The sequence below is a fragment of the Tamandua tetradactyla genome, chromosome 22 (assembly GCF_023851605.1).
Source record: "Tamandua tetradactyla isolate mTamTet1 chromosome 22, mTamTet1.pri, whole genome shotgun sequence".
Lineage (NCBI taxonomy): Eukaryota > Metazoa > Chordata > Mammalia > Pilosa > Myrmecophagidae > Tamandua > Tamandua tetradactyla.
Window position 1 is genome coordinate 8,289,371 of NC_135348.1, and position 23,063 is coordinate 8,312,433.

General features: G+C 36.2%; 1 protein-coding gene across 2 annotated transcripts in view; it reads left to right on the top strand.

Annotated features, from left to right (window-relative positions):
* GASK1B (golgi associated kinase 1B) overlaps window positions 1-23,013 on the top strand; it is an 85,088-nt gene extending 62,075 nt beyond the window's left edge. For both annotated transcript variants that reach the window (XM_077139689.1, XM_077139688.1), the window contains exons 4-5: window positions 11,515-11,741; window positions 15,979-23,013. In XM_077139689.1, the coding sequence (XP_076995804.1) occupies window positions 11,515-11,741; window positions 15,979-16,186 (435 nt within the window). In that variant the 3' untranslated portion in view covers window positions 16,187-23,013. The remainder of the gene's footprint in view (window positions 1-11,514; window positions 11,742-15,978) is intronic.
* The last annotated feature ends 50 nt before the right edge of the window (window positions 23,014-23,063 follow it).

Consider the following 23,063-nt stretch of genomic DNA (forward strand, 5'->3'; position numbering starts at 1 on the left):
AATCTAGTAACTGAAGAACTTGCAGAAATCAAGAAAGTACAAGAGACAGGAGGAGATTTTCAGGAAGGATCCTAGTAAAAGGCTGAACATGTGAAAAAGCTCAGGAAGTGGGAGAAATGAGGTTTACTGAAGTTTTCTGTTCTCTAAAGGTAGTTTTCTCACAGATGGCCATGAATCGTAAACTTATGTTCATACTTCAATGACCAGCAACAATAACCAATTCTATAAATTCATATGTTTTGCCTCTCTAGAGTTGTTTCTTTTCTTCTAGCTCTCCTCTCCTAATTCTTGCCTGGCTACTTAATCAGTGGTGCCTGGTCTTCATTTTGACTTATCTTCTCCCCTCTTTGATTCTGTGGGTCACTTTTTTTCTCTTAATGGTGTGTAAGCATAAAAGTAAAAATCTCAACTAATTATCATCTAAACAAGGGGAAACTTTACTTTTCACTAAAAGGATATTGTTTCTGTTGAGACATTTTCATGTGCCAGGCAAGGAAAGAGTCCAAATATCGCCCCCTAAATAGATACTGAGCCTCTCTCTAAGCATCCCCTCCTTTTATCCCTGCTGTTTAGTAATCAAGGGTCTGGCTTACAGCTTTCAGAGGGCAGTCAGGAAAAATGTTCACAGGCTGGTGCTCTGGTAGCAAGAGACACATGGATCCTGAACAGTGAGACTTCAAATAGTTTAGGTCAGTTTTATTGTTTTGCAGAATTAGAATATTCCCAATCTAAATGACTTCTAGCAGCATATGGCTAGTAAGTGCAAGCAAGAAGATGATGTAATTTCTCATCGAGGTGCCAGCAAACAATGAAGGATGTGTGGTCAGGTACTGCTTTGGCTTCAAATAGTATAGAAAACGTGGAATTAGCTTTGGTAATATTACTTAGCATGCTGAATTGGCCAGAGTCTCAGGAGCAAAGATTGCCCATGAGCAAAAGGTTTAGAGGAAAATATATTCCTACTTTTTTGTTTGTTGAGACACCTTACCAACTTCTTTTTATGGTGAAAATCAGAGTGGTTCAATGTCTTGGCTTCAAGCTCACTGATCTTTCTTCTGCCAGCTTCAATCTGCTCTTGAAACACTCCAGGGGCTTTTTCATTTCCCTTATTCTGTTCTTCAACTCCAGTATTTCTGTTTGGTTACTTTAAACATTTTTTTCTCTTTACTGAAATTCTCATATTGCTCATTCATCTTTTTATCTGATATCCCTTAGTTTTTTGGTTTTTTTTTTTTCCTTAGTTTCCTTTTATCTCCTTGTATATATTGAGGATCATTTTTTTTCAAAGTCTCTGTCTGGTATGTCCAAAGTCTCTGTCTTTGTTGATGGTTTCTGAATTCTTTTCATGTACTTTTGGATGGACCATCATTTCCTGCTTCTTTGTTTGTCTAGTAATCTTTTGTTGCACATTGTATCTCTTAATATTGTAAAGTGTTAACCCTGGCATTTAATCCCTGAGCTCTCTCTTCCTTAAATTTTTATCCAGTTAGTGATATGTCAGAGATTTCCTTTAGTGCTAGGAACTAACAAAAATAAGCAAACCAAAGCAAAAACAAAAACAAAAGCCACCTTTCACAGTCTTTGCAAATTGGCTGGTCCTCTCCTTTAGAGGTTTTTAGCCTTCCTAGCAAAGAAGATGGGGAGACTGAGGCAAAAGTGAAGTCGAGGATACTCCTGGCCTTTTCTGAGACTTTGTCTTCTCCTGGTACTGTGCTAGCTTCTGGCTTAGGAATTTCCCTGCTTACAGGAATTTGAATGCCACCTCTACTCTCTGCAAAAATAACCTTTCCCCTCCTTCCATGTGTTCTATTTTATTTCTTAAAGCAGGTAGTCTTTTGCCCAAAGCTTCTTCAACTTGTTTCTGTCCCTACTCTATCTGTCCCCAAGCTGCTCGTCCCTGCAGGGCAAGTTCTGGGAAGGCATGCCAGAAACTAGTTTCCTGTTTCAGTCTTTCAAAGCTGCCACCTGATAGATTTGCATGAACATACAGATATCCCAGGATGTGGACAGGGGCCACTCTGCTCCCTCCAGAACAGGGCCAGTGACTCACAAAGGGGCCACTGGCTGCCCTGGCACCACACTGTTGAGGAGTCCAGGAAGAGCACCACAAGCTTCTCCTACCATTTTTAAAGCTGTGTTTCCTTGATTTGGCACTTGCCCAGTTACTGCAACTCTTTAACTGTTTTATGGAGTTTTGAGGAAGATTGGCTCTGTCAGTTTTTGCTAGTTGGTCAAAGATTCTGTTGGGGAATGGCACCCTGGAGAGCCTGATGCCACCATCTTGGTTGACCAGAAGCCTATTTTCTTGTCTTTTTTATAAAAATAATAGCCATTTTAGAGAGTTAGGTAGTATTTCATTGTGGTTTTGATTTGCATTTTCCTAATGGTTAATGATAATTCATGCCTTGGAGAAAGGTCTGTTCAAGTCTTCTGCCAGTTTTTTAATTGAGTCATTTGTCTTGTTGATTTGTTGGGGTTCTTTATACGTTCTGGATAGCAAACCCTTACTAGATATATGGTTTCCACATATTTTCTCCCATTCTGTTGGTTTTCTTTTCTCTTTCTTGGTAATGTCCCTCAGTGCACAAAGGTTTTTAATTTTGACAAAGTCCAATGTACCTAATTTTTCTTTTGTTGCTCTGATTTTAGTGTAAAGTCTGAGAACTTTTTGCCTAGTAAAATGTTTTGATGACTTATCCCTATGTTTTCTTCTAGGAGTCTTCTCATTTTATTTCTTCAAATTGAGTCATTGCTCTATTTTGAGTTAATTGTCTTATAAGGTATGAGGTAGGGCTCTACTTTCATTCTTTTGCATGTGGATATCCAGTTTTCACAGCACCACTTTTGAAGAGACTGTTCTTTCTGCATTTAGTGCTCTTGACTCCCCTTGTTAAAACAAGTCTTAAATTTTTGAGTTGTCTTTGATTCTTTCTTTAGTCCATGACCCATATTCAAGTAGCACCAAACTTTGACAGTTTTTCAAAATCACTCCATTTACTTTTTCTTTTTCATTCCTATTAACAGTATACTAATTGACAGATGCCACAGAACGTTCATTAGTTTTGACCATTTTTACATTATGTAAGGGGTTTTGTTTAATTTGTATGTGTTTTATTTGAATAATTTGCTTTAAAACCCTTTTTCCTTGTTAGTGTAGTTTATTCCTTTTTTATTTCATATTTTTACATTATAAACAAAACCAGGAATCATAAGTGTACAGACAACTTTTTTGAAGCATTCAATTAAAATCAGCAAACCTGAATTGAGGAATTTCTATGTTCAATCCAGACAACGACCAGTCAGTCTGTGGTCCATAGCCATCATCTGAGATTTTATGATTTACCTTTTGAATTTGATGAAATATCATTTCCATGCCTGGGGAACTATTGTGCTCTTTGTTTCTCAGTGTGATTCCATCCACATGTCCCTCTGTTCTCCCCACAGCCTCGTCCACCTTGACCATTCATGGAATACATCCCCATTACACATAGTGATTCCTTTGAACGTCCCCCTCCAAAGAGAGTTTGATCTAAGAAGTCTGTACAATTTCCCTCTGCAGAAATTGACCTACTAGATCATACCTTCCCTTTTGAAATGTTAGGTTTTCTGCAAACCTCAGGGAGGTTAGGAAACCAATAGTAGAATTATATAGGTCTAGATTTCAAAAGCCAATGGTTTTCCTTTTTATGGCCCTTAAATGAAACAGACCTTCTGATGCTAAAAATTCTCTCTACAAATATGACAGAGTGGGAGAGTAAATACAAAAGCATTGAGCCATAAGTCTCCTTTTTGGGCTTTGACACAATTTCCCTACTGGTGACCTACCTTTTCAAAAGTACATTCTCTCACTTCGCAGGAGTTGAGCTGTTTATTTGCATTTTTTTTCATGAAAGACACACTGATCTTGGTAGCCTATTAGTTACCTGGCCTCTACAATGAGAATGTGTTTCTCTGGACCTTGACCCACTTCCTGGTAGGAGTATCTGTCTCCAAGCATATCCCTCTATTAAGGAGCAAACAGATACTTTGGATGTTTACTTCCAATTTGAAAGCCTTTGGAATTTTATATATTCTTTCCTCCTATTATCTAACACTCTTTCTGAGAGATTCCTGGCAATGATTTTGCTGAAGGCTCATCTGCATAAAATGTGGACTAAGAAATTAGTTGACATAGGTCATTGGTCTTGCATCAGCCTGAATTAATGGGGAAAATGCCTGGACAAATAAATTATATTCATTATCTCATACTGCTAAGTGTCGGCCAATTGAACATGTCTAGGTCAATTCTAATTTTATTACTAATCAAAAGGGCAGTCTATATGATTTAATTATACCTTTTTTCTGCTTATTTTCACCCTTGCTGTGCAAATGATTGGTGCATAATTAGTATATGTCAATCTTAAATCCATTGTACATGCAGCTGAGCTGGAGAGAGAGGATTTTAGGAAGCCTCTCTGATTCCATATATAACCTTTTGAGATTCAAAAAGTGTTTTGCACCTTCTTTAAACTAGCTATTCAATTGCTTTCCCCACTAAACCTATGCCATTGAATGACAGTCTCGAGCGGACCGTGACTGCTATATTCCTGGAAAATAGTAGGACTAAGCATCAGGCAGCTGGGTAAATCTTCCAGGAAGTAAATAAGAAAATCTTGGAAAAGTTAATATGATAGTAATTCTATAAAACCCCCTGAGAGAGCAGGGGTCCATTAGGGTTAATATATTTATATTTTTATATGTAATTATTTTAAAAAGGTTTATGATTCCTTATTGGCCATAAAAAAGTAGACACAGAGAGGGTTAAGGGACACCTAGCTTGCCAGTGACAAAAGGGGGATAAGAGTTCTGTGTATTAGTTCCATGCTTTTCCCACCATATTCATGTTGTTCATTGGCACAGATTACTAAGAAAAATATGAAGATTTTGAAGAATTATTGCTGTTGTATGGTCAAATTGAATGAGACTGTCTGAGATAATGTTTTTCCGAAGGCTCTTTCAGAGGGTCTGTTCTAGTTTGCTAGCTGCTGGAATGCAACATACCACAAACTTTTAAAAATGGGAATTTATATTATTAAGCTGCTAAGTTACAGTTCTAAGGCCATGAAAATGTCCCAATTAAAGCAAATCTGTAAAATGTCCAAAATAAGGCACCAACAAGAGGTTACCTTTACTCAAGAAAGGTTGATGAAGTTCAGGGTTTCTCTCTCAGCTGGAAAGGCATATGGCGAACATGGCAATGTCTGCTAGCTTCCACCCCAGGCTTCTTATTTCATGAAGCTCCCCTTCTTCATCTCCAAAGGTCTCTGGTGGCATGGGTTCTCTGCTTCATGGCTCTGCTGTTCTCAAGCTTTCTCCAAATGCTTTTTTCTTTTATAGGAGTCCAGTAAACTAATCAAGACCCACCTGGAATGGGTGGAGTCACATCTCCTTCTATTCAAAAGTTCATACCCCCAATTGGGTGAGTCAGCTCCATGCAGTAACCTCATGAATTTTCCAACCTACATTACTGAATAGTGATGAAGAGAAACGATTGCTTCCACAAGATTGATTAGGAATTAAAACATGACTTTTCTAAGGTACATGATCCTTTCCAACCAGCACAGGGTCCTATAAGTCAAATATTTTTATAATAATACTGAGGTTTTTTTTTTTTTTTTTTTTTTTGCCCTTTTCACTTTGGTGCCCATTACAATCATGGCTAAACCTGGTGATGTCTTAGCATGAATTAAGGGAGGGCACCAAACTGTACCGAGAAGTCGTCATACTCTCCATTGCCACTGGACTCACAGGAAATAAAGTATAAAACAAAGGCCAGGTTTACACAAGAATGTCCTTGATGAAGGAGTAAAAACTAGTAATTTTATTACATCTCTCCCTGTAAATATGCATCTTTTTAATATTTTTCATGACAAAATGGGAAGAATGCACAAAACATTTGGGCTGCATGCCGAAGTACAATGGATGTCATGATGAAAACTACTCATGCAGTTGTTCAAATTGTGAGCTGAACTAGCTGCTTATTTAATGAAACATCATTTTTACTTGAAAAAACAATTCCACTTCTCTGATGTTTTGAACTGAAAGTATGACCATTTCCTTTCTTTTTGTTTTTTTTTTTGGCATGGACTGGCACCGAGAATCAAGCCCAAGTCTCCGGCATGGCAGGCAAAAACTCTGCCACTAAGCCACCATTGCCCGCCCCTAACCATTTCTTTTAGAGATATGTTATTTATACTAATTAGTGGGCTTATCAGTGTTATTTCTGAATGAAGAAATAGCTGTTTGAAAAATTCTTAGTTTTAATTTCTGCCATGGCAAATAGTCCACATGTGCAAATGCTTTTTGGGGTCCTAAGTAATTTTTAAGAGTGTCAAAGGGCCATGAAATAAAGAAGTTTGAGAAGCAGTGTCCCAGGGTAACATTTCTGAAATAAACTCTCCTAGTCTATGGAGTACCTGGAATCTTCAAAAGTATTTTTAACTCTCTGTGATTCTAAGTTTTGCCATTTTAAGCCTTTTGTAAGAAAATAGGCAGAAGGAAAATGGAAGTCTGGCCCTAATGAGAGGATTTTTAGCAGCCACCTGCAGTACATTTAAGTGGGTGAGCTGAGTGGAACCGATATTCATTCTTTCATTTTATTTTCAACCAAACATTGAGTGCTTTCCCTGTACAAAATACGCTGGTGATCAGTGTGGAGGATACAGGCGCAAGTGGTGAGAACTGTGGGTCTTTGTACATCACCCAAGGTACAAAACTAGTCTGCACCAATATCACTAAAGCTCATGAGGATGGTAAGATTTGTCTGAGGTTGCACTTCTCTACAATCTGGACTTTCTTAACACATTCATTAAACTATGTGGTTGCACTTTTAAATCCATTGATAACATGACAACCATACACTGGTACCAACAGACAGGTTCATGTGGGAGGATTTTCCAATGAGCACTCTTTTTTTCTGGCATGTGCAGGCACTGGGAGTCGAACCCAGGTCTCCGGCACGGCCGGCGAGAACTCTGCCACTGAGCCACCATCACACTGCCCCCCAAAGAGCATTCTTAACTGACAAATAAATAAGCCCATGTATCTTTTTTTGTACCATTCTGGGTCTGGGGAGAGGTCTTAAAGAGGTGTAGGAAAATAGATGTAGAAAAATACACAAGGTTATCTATTTTAACTAAAATCATTGAACCAGAGAAATCTTTGGATAAAAGCAATTACTGATTTATGTTAGAAGAATTTCCTCATTTAACTCTCTTCAGTTTCTCTCTTCTTTTGTCTCGGTTCTCTTCAGTTTTTTGTGTGTGTTTTGACTATTTCATCTGACGCTCTGCTCTTTTGCCTTATCCTTTTGTTCTAGCTCTATATGAGCTGGTAACTTATATTCTGGATTCTGACTCTATGAGTTTGCTTATTTTAATTGATTTGTATAAGTGAGATCACACAACATTTGTCCTTTTGTGTATGGCTTATTTCACTTGACATGATGCCTTCAGGGGTCATCCATGTTGCATGTATCATAACTTCATTCCTTTTTAATGGTTGAATAATATTCCATTGTGTGTATATACCACAACTGTTTATCCATTCATTGGTTGACAGACACCCAGGTTGCTTCCACAATTTTTAATTGTATTTTAGAAAATCAATAGTCCACATGAATTATGCAGGGAAGACAAAAGAAATACAACTAGTCTTTCACTACAGATAGTTTGAAATGCACTGGTCTAATACAGCCTCTGTCTAAACATGTCTTTTGATTCCTCCCTTCTTGTCTTTTGCCTGTTATATGTCTCTTAAATCCCAACTGCAAGACCCTCTCCTTCATGGGTTCCCCCCCAACCTGAACTCCCACATTGAAATGCTTTCTATATATCTGTCGAAACCTTATAATCAGTCTTCATTATGTGCAGTCTTGTTTCACAGTCTATGCAAATGTCATTGCTGGTTTTGCTATACAGCTTTGGAAGCGGTACCTGAGAGATACAATCAGGATGCATAAGAGCATGAACCGTGAAATCATAGATACTTGGGTTAGAATCCTGAGTCCTGTCATTAATGAGGGACATTATGAAAGCCAACTAGTCTTTGCATCTCAGTTTCCTCATTTATCAAATGGGTCTGATGATAGTACCTATTTCTTAAGGTTACTGTGAGAATGATATGAAATAATACATGTAAATTGTTAAAGGTACAGTTACTGGCACATCCCAAACACTCAATAAATAACAGCTATTATGGTTTTCATTATTAGCATTAGCAGCACTCAGTGTATTTTTTATTGCTTTTGTTCAGATATTATCTGCAACTGCTCATGTGATCTCATTGTTTTGAGGAAAAAGAAGCTAAGAAAAAACTAACCAGTTGCTTTGATAGACCTGCTATTTTGAAGACATAGCTATACTGAGAGGTGTGCTTAGGAGTGGAAAGTTGGGTTTCTGCAGATTTCTAGTGGGCCTTGGGAAGCTGGGGTAGTGAGCAGAGGCATATGTGAGCATAACCTGAGTCACTCATAACATGCTTTTTTCCTACATAAAAAAAACTAACACTACCAACAGGAAAATGGAATTTCAAAAAAAAAAAAAAAACAACTGTAGAGAAGGAAATATATCTAAAAATATCCCAACCAACAACAGAAAAATTGGCTGGAACACCTGGATTTTTCTAAGTCTAATTTTAGTTAGGTAAACATTGAAAAGATATATTTTTCTAGCAGAGGAAGGAGTGATTTTATGGCCAATGGTGGTTGGCAGTGCTCTGGAGATGCCTCAGATCACTCTCACAGAGACTTTTCTTCACTCTAAAGAGTGAGAAGATATAAATTTGAGCAAGCTATGATAATGATGATGTGCCCTCATTTGTGATTGCCTTGTTGACAAAATTTATACTCGAATAACCTTATTTATAGAATAATTGTCTAAAAGCATATATAATGAAGATGCAAACTATGGTGTTTAATTATGCAATAGTTAAATGAAATGGTTGCTTTAATGAGTGCACTAAACAAGTATATTAAAGCCATATTATGGATCCATAACCATCTAAGATTTGCTTTATTAGGCTTTAAAAAAATAGGTAAGCTATCCTAAAAGTAAGCAGAAATATGTTCAATCTATAACTAATTTAACTGGCAGATAAAATGGCACTGAATATAAGGGAGTGAATGATGGTTTTGCGGTCAAATTATTGTTGGTATATAGAATGTGAATTCAAAGGAAGACTATAAACAAAATTCTGAGAAGAGCTAGAGGAAAAGATTTAAGAGCTAATTAAAATACTGCTGACCAACGGCTACAATAAGAAAGACATAATGTTAGCTACTGTTGGAGGATAAGAAAAACAAAGTAAAACCCAGATTATTTGAGGCCTTGCAATTGATTGTGCATTTGTAGATTTACACACACACACACACACATACACAAGACTCGTGTTCACATAACCACCAAACCTGCACGTAGATGTGAAAGAAATGAATGGTAAATATTTTCTAGAAGACAAGTTGAGCTGAACGCACACACCGGTTTTTAATAATAAGGTCTGTCTGTTAGACTTCAGTGGCACACCTGTCTATCAAGGAAGAGCTGAAATCATCACCGACTGTTGAATGATTCAAAATTAGATCAGACAAAGCACTTTAAAAATACAGTGTGGAAGCATTCTCATGTTGGTAAGGCAATAAAAAGATGACCTAAATCAGTTTTTTTCCCTAATTTTTGTTGCTTCCTGTCATTTACAAAGATCTAAGTCTAATATGTACAAAAGAACTAAAAGTTAGAACCTAAACTCTAAGGTGATGATTATATAATATTAATAGAACACTTGATATTCCTGGCTTTGTGGTGAAAATAATACACATGTGCCTACAGGTCCTTAGATCTTTCCCTACTACTCTTAAGTCAACAATGAAGAAGGAACTTGGGGGTCAGAGTAGTATTTTAGAAGTGATTGGGGGACTTTGCCCTCAAGGGTTGAGTTCTAAACACATACGTCCAACATAACAGGACTTGATAACTGTTATCAAAATAAAATATTTCGATTTTTTTCATATGCAAATAACATTATAGCTGGATATAAACATATGGTGATTATGGGAAAATGGCATGGTGATTCTTTGAGAACAAATGGATGGATAATCGCACTCTTTATTTTTTGCACTGTACTTTCTGCTTCCCTTTCTTAGTTCTTTAGGCCAGTCCAGGGTTTGGAACAAGAGCGCAGGAGGAGCAGAAAAGGATGGCAATTTAGTGCCAAAAGAACGAAAGTTATAGTGTCTAAATAGCTATCTTTTGAACCATGAACATGTGTATAACTTCTGACTAGCCTTCGTCTCGCCCTTTGTAAACTATTCAAAATGATGTAGTGGAAGTAAAAAAGCATGCACTTTTGGAGCCAAACTGATCTGTATCTAAAGCCTAATTTTGCTACTTACTACTGTTCTATCCTGGGGCAGGTTATTTAACCTGAGTTTCATTTTCCTCTATTTAAATGGATGAATTACCTTCTGCCTTGAAGGTGTGCAGGTAAATTGCTTCACACAGTGTGTAGTCTTAACAATAGAAACAATTTCCATATTTTGAGTATCTCTTAAGTGCCTGGGTCAGGGCCGGAGGGCATACAAATATTTTCATTTATCACCCCAACACCCATGCAAAGTGAATATTATTATTCATATTACATAGGTATTTAAACTGAGGCTCAGTGATGTGAAGGAATCTCTATAGGGTCAGAGAGTTAAGAATTATGAGTGCAGAGATTTGACTTCACATGTGTCTGACTCCTGAGCCCAGGCCTTTTTTTTTTTTTTTACCCTAAATAATAAATATTATTTCCTTTCCTTTCTCAAACGAAGTGGTAATAACACAGTTCTCACTTTCTTAATCTGTTTACCCTGTTCTAAAGGGTAATACTCCTATTTCCCAAAATAAACCCCCAAAGTTCCATTCATTCTACTCGCTTATTCATAATGCTGCTGGAGCCTTTAGGAAGTGTTTTAGGTATCATTAGTGGATCTCATATGTATTTTCAATAGATCTATTCTATATTATTTCAGGTTGGACACAGTTATACTGAAGGTCACAGAGGGTTAGGGTTGCCATAAGCTATTAGAGATAACTCGAGTTTTCTATTACTTAATGCAAGGAACGAAACAAGATAGAACCTTTCAGGTATGTAAGCCTGCCTATTCTGTCATGAAGAGTCAGAGATTCTTCTGGCCATCTGCCTACCTGTGATGTCAATGGGAACTCTGAGTAGTTAGGGTGGAGAACCAACTTGAATGATCTGTCTTTGCAATTATTAGCAGAAGCTGGAAATGCTTATAACCCAGGCTGAGTCAGAAGGCTGTGAACCTTGGAGTTATCTGACTGTTGCCTTTAATTAAATGAGCCTGGCCCTATTAGATTCTGGCAAGCCAGCTATTCAGAAAGCATCAGTTCTTTGGAAAGCATCTAACTTTCCCAAGGTTTTTTTTTTTTAATACTCAGCATCCTGGACTTTGTTTTTGTTTCCCATTTTCAGATTTATAACCGCTTAGATACAAACTGCTGTGGATTCAGACCTCGCAAGGAAGATGCCTGTGTACAGAATGGACTGAGGCCAAAATGCGATGACCAAGATTCGGTGACTCTAGCACACATTATCCAGCGAAAGCATAACCCGAAGCACTTGGTTTTCATAGACAATAAGGGTTTCTTTGACAGAAGTGAAGATAACTTGAACTTCAAGTTGTTAGAAGGCATCAAAGAGTAAGTTTTATGATGTGGTAACATTGACAGGGCAGCACTAAATAAGTAGTAAGGTTCTGAGAACGCTCAGGCCCTATGTCTGACTGATTTTGCCTTAAAAAGGAACTGTGAATATGGAGCCTCAGAACGGAAGTTCAGAGAAGGGAAACAAACCCAAATAGAACAGAACAGAGAACCTGGCCGTCTCCGTTATCCACAGAAGCTCTCGTTATATTTCACATCCATTAAGTTGCTTGGCTTTTTCTGTGAAAATCCATGTGAGTTAGGCTGAAAGATGCAGGGGTCTCTGGAATAGGGACTGGCAGGGCAGGTATGAAGCAGGTGGCAGAGAGTACCTTCATAGGTATCAAATAGGGAACGAGAAGAACTAACAGAAATTAAGACGTTGACATGGCAGCATGCCCAAAGGCAGAACAAACTTGAATGACGTTTAGGAAACCAGTGGAAATGAGAGCCAATCTGATGACTAAGGAATTGCAGGCTGAGGTTAAATTCACATGGGAGGGTTTTCAACATTTGGAAATCTTTCCAGTAGATGTAGATTATGGGAAAAAAATATTGCGTGCCTGAAAGAGTTGACTGAAGCTAGTTAGTTAAGAAGGTAGATTTCGGTGCTGGGGGTTGACCAAGAATTCAGGGGAGACTTTGAAAGTTTCAGGGCATCTGTGAGGGCTCAGAAAGAATACAGAACGGAGACTGGACCCATGTGGGGGCTAAAGAAAGAGTTCTGGCTCTTAAAGGCTAAAATGCAGTGTTTGCTCACAGCAACTTGATCTTAAATCTAATTGGAAATAAAGAAAACTAAGACTAGTTGATAATGGCAGGAATTCAGCAGTACAATCTAAACTGCTTCAAACCAGCTATGGAAATTGTGGCTAGATTTCACGATCTAATTTATGGTGAGGCTGACTACCCTCCCTATACTTTCTATTTTAGTCAGAAATTAGATTGATTAAAAATTAGTGTAAGTTGGAGACTTAAAATATTGAGCTGCATTAGTGAAAGTGCTAACCAGCTGTGTGAAGCGAGATGATGCTGGAAAGCACATAGGTAAGCCTAAAATTGAGGTGAAAACATAGATCTTCCAAATCCAATTCCAGTGTCCTTTCTATAATAGCTTTTGTGCTCAGTCTATTACTATTACTATAATTAATAATACTCTGAAGCATATTTATATAATTCTTCCTAAGCACTATGACTTAGGTATGTGGATTTTATGTATTTTCAACTTTAGAATTACGATCGTATGATAGTTTCACGAGTCCTAATTTCGTGAGTTTTTGCTGCATCCTGCCCTGTTATATCTGTCCTCACAGAGCTTTGTGGGTTGATAGCAGAATAAGTGGCAGATTCTCTCTTTTAGGTTTCTAAACTAAGGAAATTTTATGCACCGGAAATGAACATTGATAAAACATCACCTAGTGAGTTGATACCATAAATCTCTAGATTTCCTCTTAGAAATGCTAGTACCTGGGAAAAATTTATTTCCTACTTATAATTATGAATATTATCCTATTTATCCTTTCCAAGAAGATTTAACTTTAAATCCATTATGAGGAGTAAATATGTAACTTCCACATTGAAAAACAATAATGAAGACTTTGCTAATCCCAGGTGCACGTATTGAATCTTCCTACTAATCAGTATAAAATAGTGACAGGTATTTTGTTTGGTTTGTTTTCATTTATTACAGATTAGTTCTAGTTTCCTAGCTGCTGGAATGCAATATACCAGAAGCAGAATGGCTTTTAAAAAGGGGAATTTAATAAGGTACAGTTCTAAGGCCAAGAAAATGTCCCAATTAAAGCAAGTCTATAGAAATGTTCAAACTAAGGCATCCAGGGAAAGATACCTTGGTTTGAGAAAGCCGATGAAGTTCAGGGTTTCTTTCTCAAGTGAGAAGGCACATTGTGAACACAGTCAGAGTTTCTCTCTCATCTGGAAAGGCACATGGTGAACACAGTCAGGATTCCTCTCTCATCTGGAAGGGCACATGGTGAGCATGGCATCATCTGCTAGCTTCTCCTGGCTTCCTGTTTCATGAAACTCCCCAGGAGGCATGTTCCTTCTTCATCTCCAAAGGTCACTGGCTGGTGGACTCTGCTTCTTGTGGCTATGTCATTCCATTCTGCTTTCTCTGAATTGCTTATTCTCCAAAATGTTTCCTCTTTTATAGGACTTCAGAAACTAATCATGCCCCACCCAAATGGGTGGGGACATGCCTCTACCTAATCCAGTTTAACAACCACTTTGATTAAATCACATCTCTAGGAAGATGATCTAATTACAGTTTCAAACATACAATACTGAATAGGGATTAGAAGAAATGGCTACCTTTACAAAATGGGATTAGGATTAAGACATGGCTTTTCTAGGGTACATACATCATTTCAAAGCAGCACGGTCACTAAAGAATCCTCAGATTTAACAACTTAATCTTATATACTCTGCCATAGCTAAATTAGTGGAAGGTCCATAGAGTTTACAAATCATGGATTGTTGATACGTCATAGCCCCAATACTTATTTAATTATCAGTTAACACTGTCGCCACTTGATTATGAACTACTTGTCTTTGGTGAGCTCAGAGCATTTTCTAAGCAGTATTTACTTCTGTGCTTACTCAACACGCCTTGAGCACATCCAGGTCTTTGGATTTTCTGAGTGTCAGAACTACAGGAGCACCTGAATCTCTCGCATTCATGTGCCCTGTGTGTCATCTCCAGCTTGCTTCATCGAAATTTGGGAAAGGGGCTAAGAGGGCCTGAAACTTCTGGCAACACTTACTGTAAAAAAAGTATATGTTTCTTTTTAGTTCTTAAGGAAGTTTTAAGTAAGATTAAGGAGTTTACTTGAAGATTACTATTAAACTCTAATAACACTTACTATGCTTTCATCAGTATTTTAATGAGAGCTGGGAGGGGCCAACTCAGGGATTTAGCAAAATAATAGTTATGATTTTGAATCGGAAATATGCTGAGTTCTTTAGTTAATGTATATAACAGACTCTTGCCTTTATACTTTGTAACTGAAGAGAAGAAAGCACAGCTTACTCTCTTAAGGTAATTCAGCAAGGACCTCTCTAAATTCCCTAGGTTTTCTAGAGAGATGTTCACTGTGCAGGACTCTGGCTCTAAAACATAAGCTTCGTTCACTTACTTGAAAAAGTTTAATTCTCCAGCTAAATAAATGCCCCCAAGTCCTCAAAATTCTGAAGTGTAAACTGAACCAAAGGGAAGTTTTTCTTTATTTAGCAGCTTTGGATGATTCCCTGCTCATTTTTCTATATACGTTATGAATTGTCACTGTAAATTCAGTTGTACAGCTCCCGCTCAGGAAAGACACCTTACTGAAATTATCAGCATTTTTGCCTTTCCTATTTTCTCATATAGCATTGACACTGCTAAAAGAAAAACTTTTCGTGCAATTTAAGATTCCACAGCTTTATTGAGCAATTCATGAATGAATTGGAAAGCCTCCCATTCACAAAGTAGAAAGGAGCGCTGTGATTTGAGGGCCTTAAATAGGGCAAATGTGGAAGCAAGTGAGGAAATGTTCTGATTGGCTAATGTTAAGATTCCAATTTACTGGGGGGAGGGTCTTACAACGTGGGAAACAGATACGTATGGTTAGTATGGCATACTTGTCAATTTTTAGTAGGTTACTCTTACAGGACGGAGACCAGCTAAACACTAAGTTGCAAAAATTGCAACTTTATTGGGACAGCTCCACCCTCTTGGAAAGTCCCAGCCTTGGCCAGTTTTTGTCTTTAAAAACGTCTCTGCCACGTTTTGGAAATGCAGTTGCTCCTGGCAACTCCCAGTGCAGGTGGGCATTTTATTTTTATTTAACGACACTTTCAAGAATACTATTCTACTTGATAGATAAAAGTGGTTTCTATTGTGAAAATGTACTTTAAGATTAAGGAAAATATTTTTGCCAGACAAACAGAACCTTTTCTAATTCTGTGCCTTTCTGGGCTTACACAAAGTTACCTTAAGTAAGATGCTAGAATATGAAGTTCTGAAAGGTATAGAAAATTCCGTTCACATAAAACACATTCTTCTTGTAAATTATTATTAGGAAAAGTGTCAGTTTGACAGTATCTAAAATGTTTGCATTTTCAAAGTACCGTTTGATAGCATGGTTTATGCCAGACTGATGAAGGGTAGAGCAATAGGGCAAGACATAAAATTTGCAAGCAATATTTACGATAAAATGTCACTTTGTCTTTTCAGGTTTCCTGAATCTGCAGTTTCTATTTTGAAAAGCCAGCACTTAAGGCAGAAACTTCTTCAGTCTCTGTTTCTTGATAAAGTTTATTGGGAAAGCCAAGGAGGTAGACAAGGAATTGAAAAACTGATCGATGTAATAGAACAGAGAGCCAAGATTTTTCTTACGTACATCAACGCACACGGAGCCAAAGTATTACCTATGAATGAATAATGAAATGATCTTGTAGTTAGAGTGCTAGATGAATTTATGTACTTTTGTGTTTTTGTTTTCAAATCAAGTTTTCCACCTAAAATACTTCTTGGAATGAGGCAGTATGGATGAATACATAAAAATAAATGAATTGACCATGTATGGGTGATAAACTTGAGTACTGTAAGCAGACTTAAAAAGGTTTTAAAAGCATACTGCTCAAACAGTTTTTGTTTGTATTTTCTGGTACATCATGCTGTGTGGGTCTCAACATCTAACTGATTACAGAATGGTTCCAATTATTATTCCAGTTAACTTTATGAAAATGTATGTCATGTCAAATAAGTAGAGCAATGTAAATCAGAGGTACTGACTTCTTTAATAATGCATATTTTATGTCATTTGACACTCCTGACCAACTACTAATCGTTGTTCTCTTGATATTCTTCTACTGCTAATTGCTAAAAACACAGCAGATATCCAGAAGCAACTCTACGTTAAAAAATTGAGGCAAATAATCTGCCATGTCATCTGAGCCTACAATATGTTCTAAGTAGATACGCAGATTATATGCAATACCACCTGAATTTACTCTCATGTCTCTACAAATAGTCAGCCATCTCTGAGCAGCGAGGATCACATTTTTAATTCCTTTTTAGAAATTTATTCTATTGTCAGTAAACAACAATCCAAATCTGACCATTTATGTGTTAGTTTTACTCTCTCAATTTTGGTCCAAGTTGTGTCCAGTGTCTTAGAAATGAAACAATTCTAAGGAATGAAGTTATCTAAATAAACAATGTACTTATAGAATATCTTTCTTTTAAAAATGGATGTTCTTTTGTCATTTTTTACAAAGTGTATACTATGATTTCTGTATACTTTAATAGTAAGTGGCTTTCTTAAAATTTGTTCAATGTAATTATAATTTTATTAAATTTATGTTGTCTAGATATTGACAATAGGTCCAAGGTTTTTAGTATGTTTAAATATATTATCTTACTTATTCCAGTGTAAATAGCTATGAACAAAATTCAGTAAATTAAAATTTGACTCTGATCAGTCCTTCTCATTGAAAGTGCATGACTAGGAATGGACACAATGAATTTGGACAGTGTTAATGTTAAGCCTCAAATAATTCTCCCCAAACTTCCTCTACTGACCTTTTAGTTAGGATGGAAAGACTTGGACATATAGCATTTTCGTGTTGAGTCATCATGTTCCTGGAAGATACCCAGAAGCATCAGTCACATATGATAGCTATTCATGCAGAGGTTTCAAATTTGCCAAAAAATCATCACTATCTCCCACCTCCACCACTAAATTCCCTACCCCTTATTTAAAAGTTGACTTACTGACTTTTTGTTTCTCTGAAAGTTAAAATGTAAATGTAAGAAAGCGTATAGTACATTCTGTCCTGTTTTCCAGTTCTGCCAGTTATTGCTAAATTATACCATATTTACTGTGTTCTGATAGAGTTCCTCAAATTCGGTGTGAATCAGCACTGCCATTAAATGCAATACCATAAAGGCTAGCTTAGAAGGTTGTCTTTAGAATCTAATTTTATACAAATGTGTATAGTAAAATGTCAAAATAACCTCTCCATAACTAGCTTTACTTTTGTGCCTCAAGCTATACTGCTTTTGAGCAACCTCATTCTGCCAGATGTGGGTTGAATTAACTGCCTCCAGTTAGGCTAAAATTCTTAATATTAAATGAAAGGTCTAGTTTAGTCATCTTTGCTCTTTGACAATGTGTTTTGTTTTACAACCAGTGAATATTTCATGATTTATTATTTTCAAATAATGGACAATTGAAGGACAATTAGAAGCTCTTAATTCTAGTAAGTACTACTTTCCTCTAACTTTAACAATGAGAATACTCTGCATTGGAAATGCACTCAGTTTGTGCTATGGTTTAGTTCATGGAAGCACATTATATGGTTTATTTATAATTTGATAACAAATTTAAAATAGAATAATTTACCTTGGTAAGCAGGGGCTTATTCTTGTATGATTTATTTTCTTTAAACCAATATGAAAATAAATATATATTTTAAAAATCTGTAATAAAACATGTTAAAAATGAAAGATAGGTGCTTTTATGTTTGTAGATGGGTTCATTTGCTTTTGTAGATGGATTACTTCTCAGAGGTTAAGTATTAGGAATATTTGTTGACTTTATTTATAAAAAAAAATTGAATAACCAAGATTTTTTAAAATTGTGCTTGTGTATGTATATATTTTATATCATCATTAGTGCTCATTAATTTCCCTTGGTATACATACAGCATTGTTTTAGGTGGTATGCAAATTAAGTTAACAGATACAAACTACAAGGGAAGATTTAATTTTAGTTTTCTTTTTCTATGCTTGGGTGAGTCTTACGATTATGATCAAAGTTTTCATTTTAGCATTAATACTTATTAACTTTATTAGGTGCACAGGAAACATACCAAAATATAAAATATCTTGAATGAATCCTCATCGTACTTAGAGAATCTGAACTTGTATAAGCTTCTTTATTCTATTGTACTTTTAAATACACATTGCTTTAATCTAATTAATCCACAGTACTTTTAAATATGCATTGTTTTAAACCTAATTAATAATTAAACCTAAACAGGGATTCATTTACACACTGTTTTATGAAATTCTAATGTTTATCAGCACAGAACAAGGTAAGGCACATTTACAGCACTAGTCTGAACATATGATAAGGAAATTGCATATGGGTCAAATAAAGATGATAAATATCTTTGTATAAGATATTAAATAGTATAATCAAGATTCAAGAACTTCCATTTATGAAAGATAATTCAAATGTCAGTAAAGTTATCCAAAACTTGGAAATTACCACAATCTCTAAGTTTTTTTTTTTAGTGTAATGTTGGACGTGGTTTTCCATTGAGTGAACTATTTTACAACATTGTAGGGCAAGACTGCACATGTAAATTTTTGTTGTATAGAGATGCAATTTCTGTCTGATGGAAAAGATCCCTTAATGTTAGGTTACAGTTTATTGTCCCTTTAAACATTAATTAGTTTCATATCTAGTCCAACAATATCATCCTAATATTTCCTTTCAATATCTAGCTTTTGAAATACTCTCTGAAATGGGTTTAACATTAAATTGATGGGTTCCCTCATTAATTAATTAGTTGAAAAAATCTTTGACATATGTTCATTTTAGATGCATGACAGCCATGGTGGTATTGTTTTGAAGATTTCTCTTTAAAAACCTTTTGAACCTCAGAATCATATATCTATGTGCTTGAGAGTCAGGATTTACCTTTCTGAAATTTTATTACAACAGACTTTCAAAACACAGTGTTTTATAATTTTGGAACCAAATAGTGTCATGAGATCATTTTCTCTTCTAACACCCTCACATCTAAATGAAAAAACTGAGGCTTGATGAGGCAATGTGACTTGCCCCAGTTTTCACAGTGGTTGAGCAAGGATCTTCACTATTGGAACTGACTGGGAACGTTAGAAAGTTGAAGCTTTTTCAGAGATTTCATTACCCACAAAAATAAAAGGGTTTTTAAACCCTAAAGGTCTTATATAGGTCTCAATAATTTTAGGGGACATCCTTTGTGAACGAGCAGAGAACGGAATAAACATTGAAGCGTCTCATTTTATAAACATTTTGACAATCAAATTGCACAATAGATTGAGAATTTACTGTGTCATGCTCGGTGCTAGGCAATGAAAATGCACAAAACAATAAGTAAACTTTTAATGTGTCAACGATTGATTGAGATCTGTAATTAGGCTTAGATTATATATTCAGTACAAAAAGATGAGGAAAGCATTTTTTTTTGAGGAATGTCTGGAAATAGACTAAGAAGTGTTTTTTTAATTCATTGCAAGATTTTGACTCTATCCTCAGTCTATTGTTGACTATTACTACTCAAAATAATAATCTGGAGTCATTTAGTGGCTGGATATAGACCTATTCACCTCAATATATCCTAAAAGCATCACTGTGTTCCATGTGTGGTGACACAATAGTAGATATTCATAATGAATATTTTGATTAATCAAAAACATTAACATATTCTGTGTTGTACTGGTGGTACTTAAACTTTTATGAGCTCTGTGTCACTTTCAGAAGCTGATTAAAACTACAGACTTTATGATGGGCCACAGTGGTTCAGCAGGCAGAGTTCTCGCCTGCTATGTCAGAGACCCAGGTTCAATTTCTGGTGCCTGTCTATGCAGAAAAGAAAATCAAAAAACAACAACAACAAAAAACAAAAACACAGACTGTCTTCATAGTTCATATATATCATATAATATCAAGGTGTTCTCAGATCCCTGAAAGTCCATTGACACACTCTTCCCTCCAGATTTGTTTTGGTTTGCTCAAGCTGCTGGAATGCAATATACCGAAATGGATTGGCTTTTATAAAGGGGATGCATTAGTTATAAGTTACAATTCTAAGGCCACGAAAATGTCCAAATTAAGACATCAACAAGAGGATGCCTTCTCAGAAGAAAGGCAGCTGACATCTGGGTTCCTCTGTCACATGGCAAGGCACGTGGCTGGCATAGGCTGGTTCTCGTTCCTGGTTTGTTGCTTTCAGCTTCTAATTTCAGTGGTTTTCACTCTAAGCATCTGCAGGGTCTGGGGCACACTCTGAATTTCATCTCTTAGGTTAGCATCTGCAAACGTCTGTGTCTTGGTTTCATTTCTCTGGTCTCCATGTTGGTTCTAAACTCTCTGTCTATCCCTTAAGGATTCCAGTAAACTATCAAGACCCACCTTGAATGGGCTCAGCTGCATCTCCATGGAAATAGTCTAATCAGCGGATCCCACTCACGATTGGGTGGGTCACATCTCCAAGGGAACAACCTAATCAAAAGATACCACCCAAACAATAGGTCTACCCTCACAAGATTGGTTTAGGATTAAAAGAACATGACTTTTCTGGGGTACGTAAGAGTTTCAAACCAGCATAAGTTTAAAAACTCCCAAGTGAAAACTTCTTATTTTACAGGGCATTTAAGAAGTGGGAAATTATATTCCACACTTTGGAAAAATCTTCACCTAATATGTTTTAAAAGTTTTGTTTTCATAAAAGGTGAAAACTTAGATCTGGAAAAAAATCATTTAATGAGATACCTTATTCACCTGTGAAATTTGAGGAGTCATTTACATTAGCTATAATTTAATTTTTAGCCCATATAAACAGTTCCCAATTCATTTAGCCAACTGAAAAAAAATAGAATCCTTTAGATTTAATTTCGTTTCATTCTTTAATATATGAAAAATGATCAATTACTTGATTTTTTTTATTCTGATATATAAAATGCCATGGACAGTCACTTACAGTGTTCTAGAGTATGAAGGAAGCTAAGTAAATGTATAATATTAAATGAAATACTTTGGTTACTTGCAGTGATTTTCTGTATATGATCATTAAGCTCCTGTTTTATAAAGAACAATTTCCTAAACAAATTAATGAACTTTCCCCATATTTCCTTGGCATCTATGCAAGGAACTGTAATCTTTTCTCACTGTACCTTTGGACATTTAGCAAAACTCAGAGGGTCTATATTAATTTCACTTTTTGTTCCTTTTCCCAGTCACAGCTGACTTAAGTCAAAATATGGCATCTTCCCTAATTTTTAAGCTCTCTTGTCCTCTGGGATAGCACTCTGGAGAACGAAAGATCTGACTCAGAAGAACTGTTTCACAATCTAAAAATGCACATGGTAAGTGAATGAAGTCACAGAAATCCTTTCTTACAACAACATTGCAGATGGTTAAATTAATTCAACATCTTTTTTTGCATCCTATAAAAGTACCTTCGCACTCTCATGAGTCCAAAGTACATTTAGCTGGTTGATAAGAGTATGCACAGTTATAAAAATATTAAAAAGTTGCCATATATCTTCTTTTTGAAAAATGTACTCCCTATTGCTTAACAGTATTTGTCAAGAGTTTTAAAGCTTTTGAGTCAAGGAGATTAAAATATAAAGAAAACTTGCCTTGTCAGTGGCTTTAAACACATACTGCTGAATTGCTGTGCTATATTTCAAAAGGCAAGCTGCGCTGGAGAGAGTGGGACCAGTCACAAAATGAGACTGAAGCAGCTGTGACTTTGCAAGATTCCAACATTTTCTGTAGGGCCAGGACATGAGACATTTTTCGATTCAGAAAGTACCTATGTAATGGGCTCAACTTCTGTTTAGGAAAACAAGAGATCACATTTTGTGTCTTCATTCCAGGCCCCCAGAAGTATTAAGAATTAGGTCAACAGGTTTTGTTTTGTTTTTGCCTCATCGTACGTTTTTAAAAAACTATTGTCCAGATATTTCAACTTTGATAGAAGACTTTATAACTAAGTTTGCAAGTTTCATCTCTTTTTAAAGAGAACAACAAAAAAATATTTACAACTTATCCTTCTAGGAGGGAGTTAATTTTCTCTCTTCAAATCAGGCTACCAGCGACAGTTAAAATACAGGATTTTGATATAGCTTTCACCGTGTGACTGTGTGATTGTGAAAAATCTTGTGTCTGATGCTCCTTTATCTATGGTATGGACAATGAGTCAAAAATATGAATAAGAAATAAACAAATAATAGGGGGAACAAAGGTTAAAATAAATTGAGTAGGTTGAAATACTAGTGGTCAATGAGAGAGAGGGAGGGGTAAGGGGTATGGCATGTATGAGTTTTTTTCTTTTTTCTTTCTTTTGCTGGAGAGATGCAAATGTTCAAAAAAATGATCATGGTGATGAGTACACAACTATGTGATGATATTGTGAGCCACTGATTGCAACTGTGTCAAGAATGTATGTCAACGATGTTTGTTTGTTGTTTACAATAAAAATGTTAAAAAAAATACAAGGATTTTCCCAAGAGTTTTGGTGACTATCATTGCTATG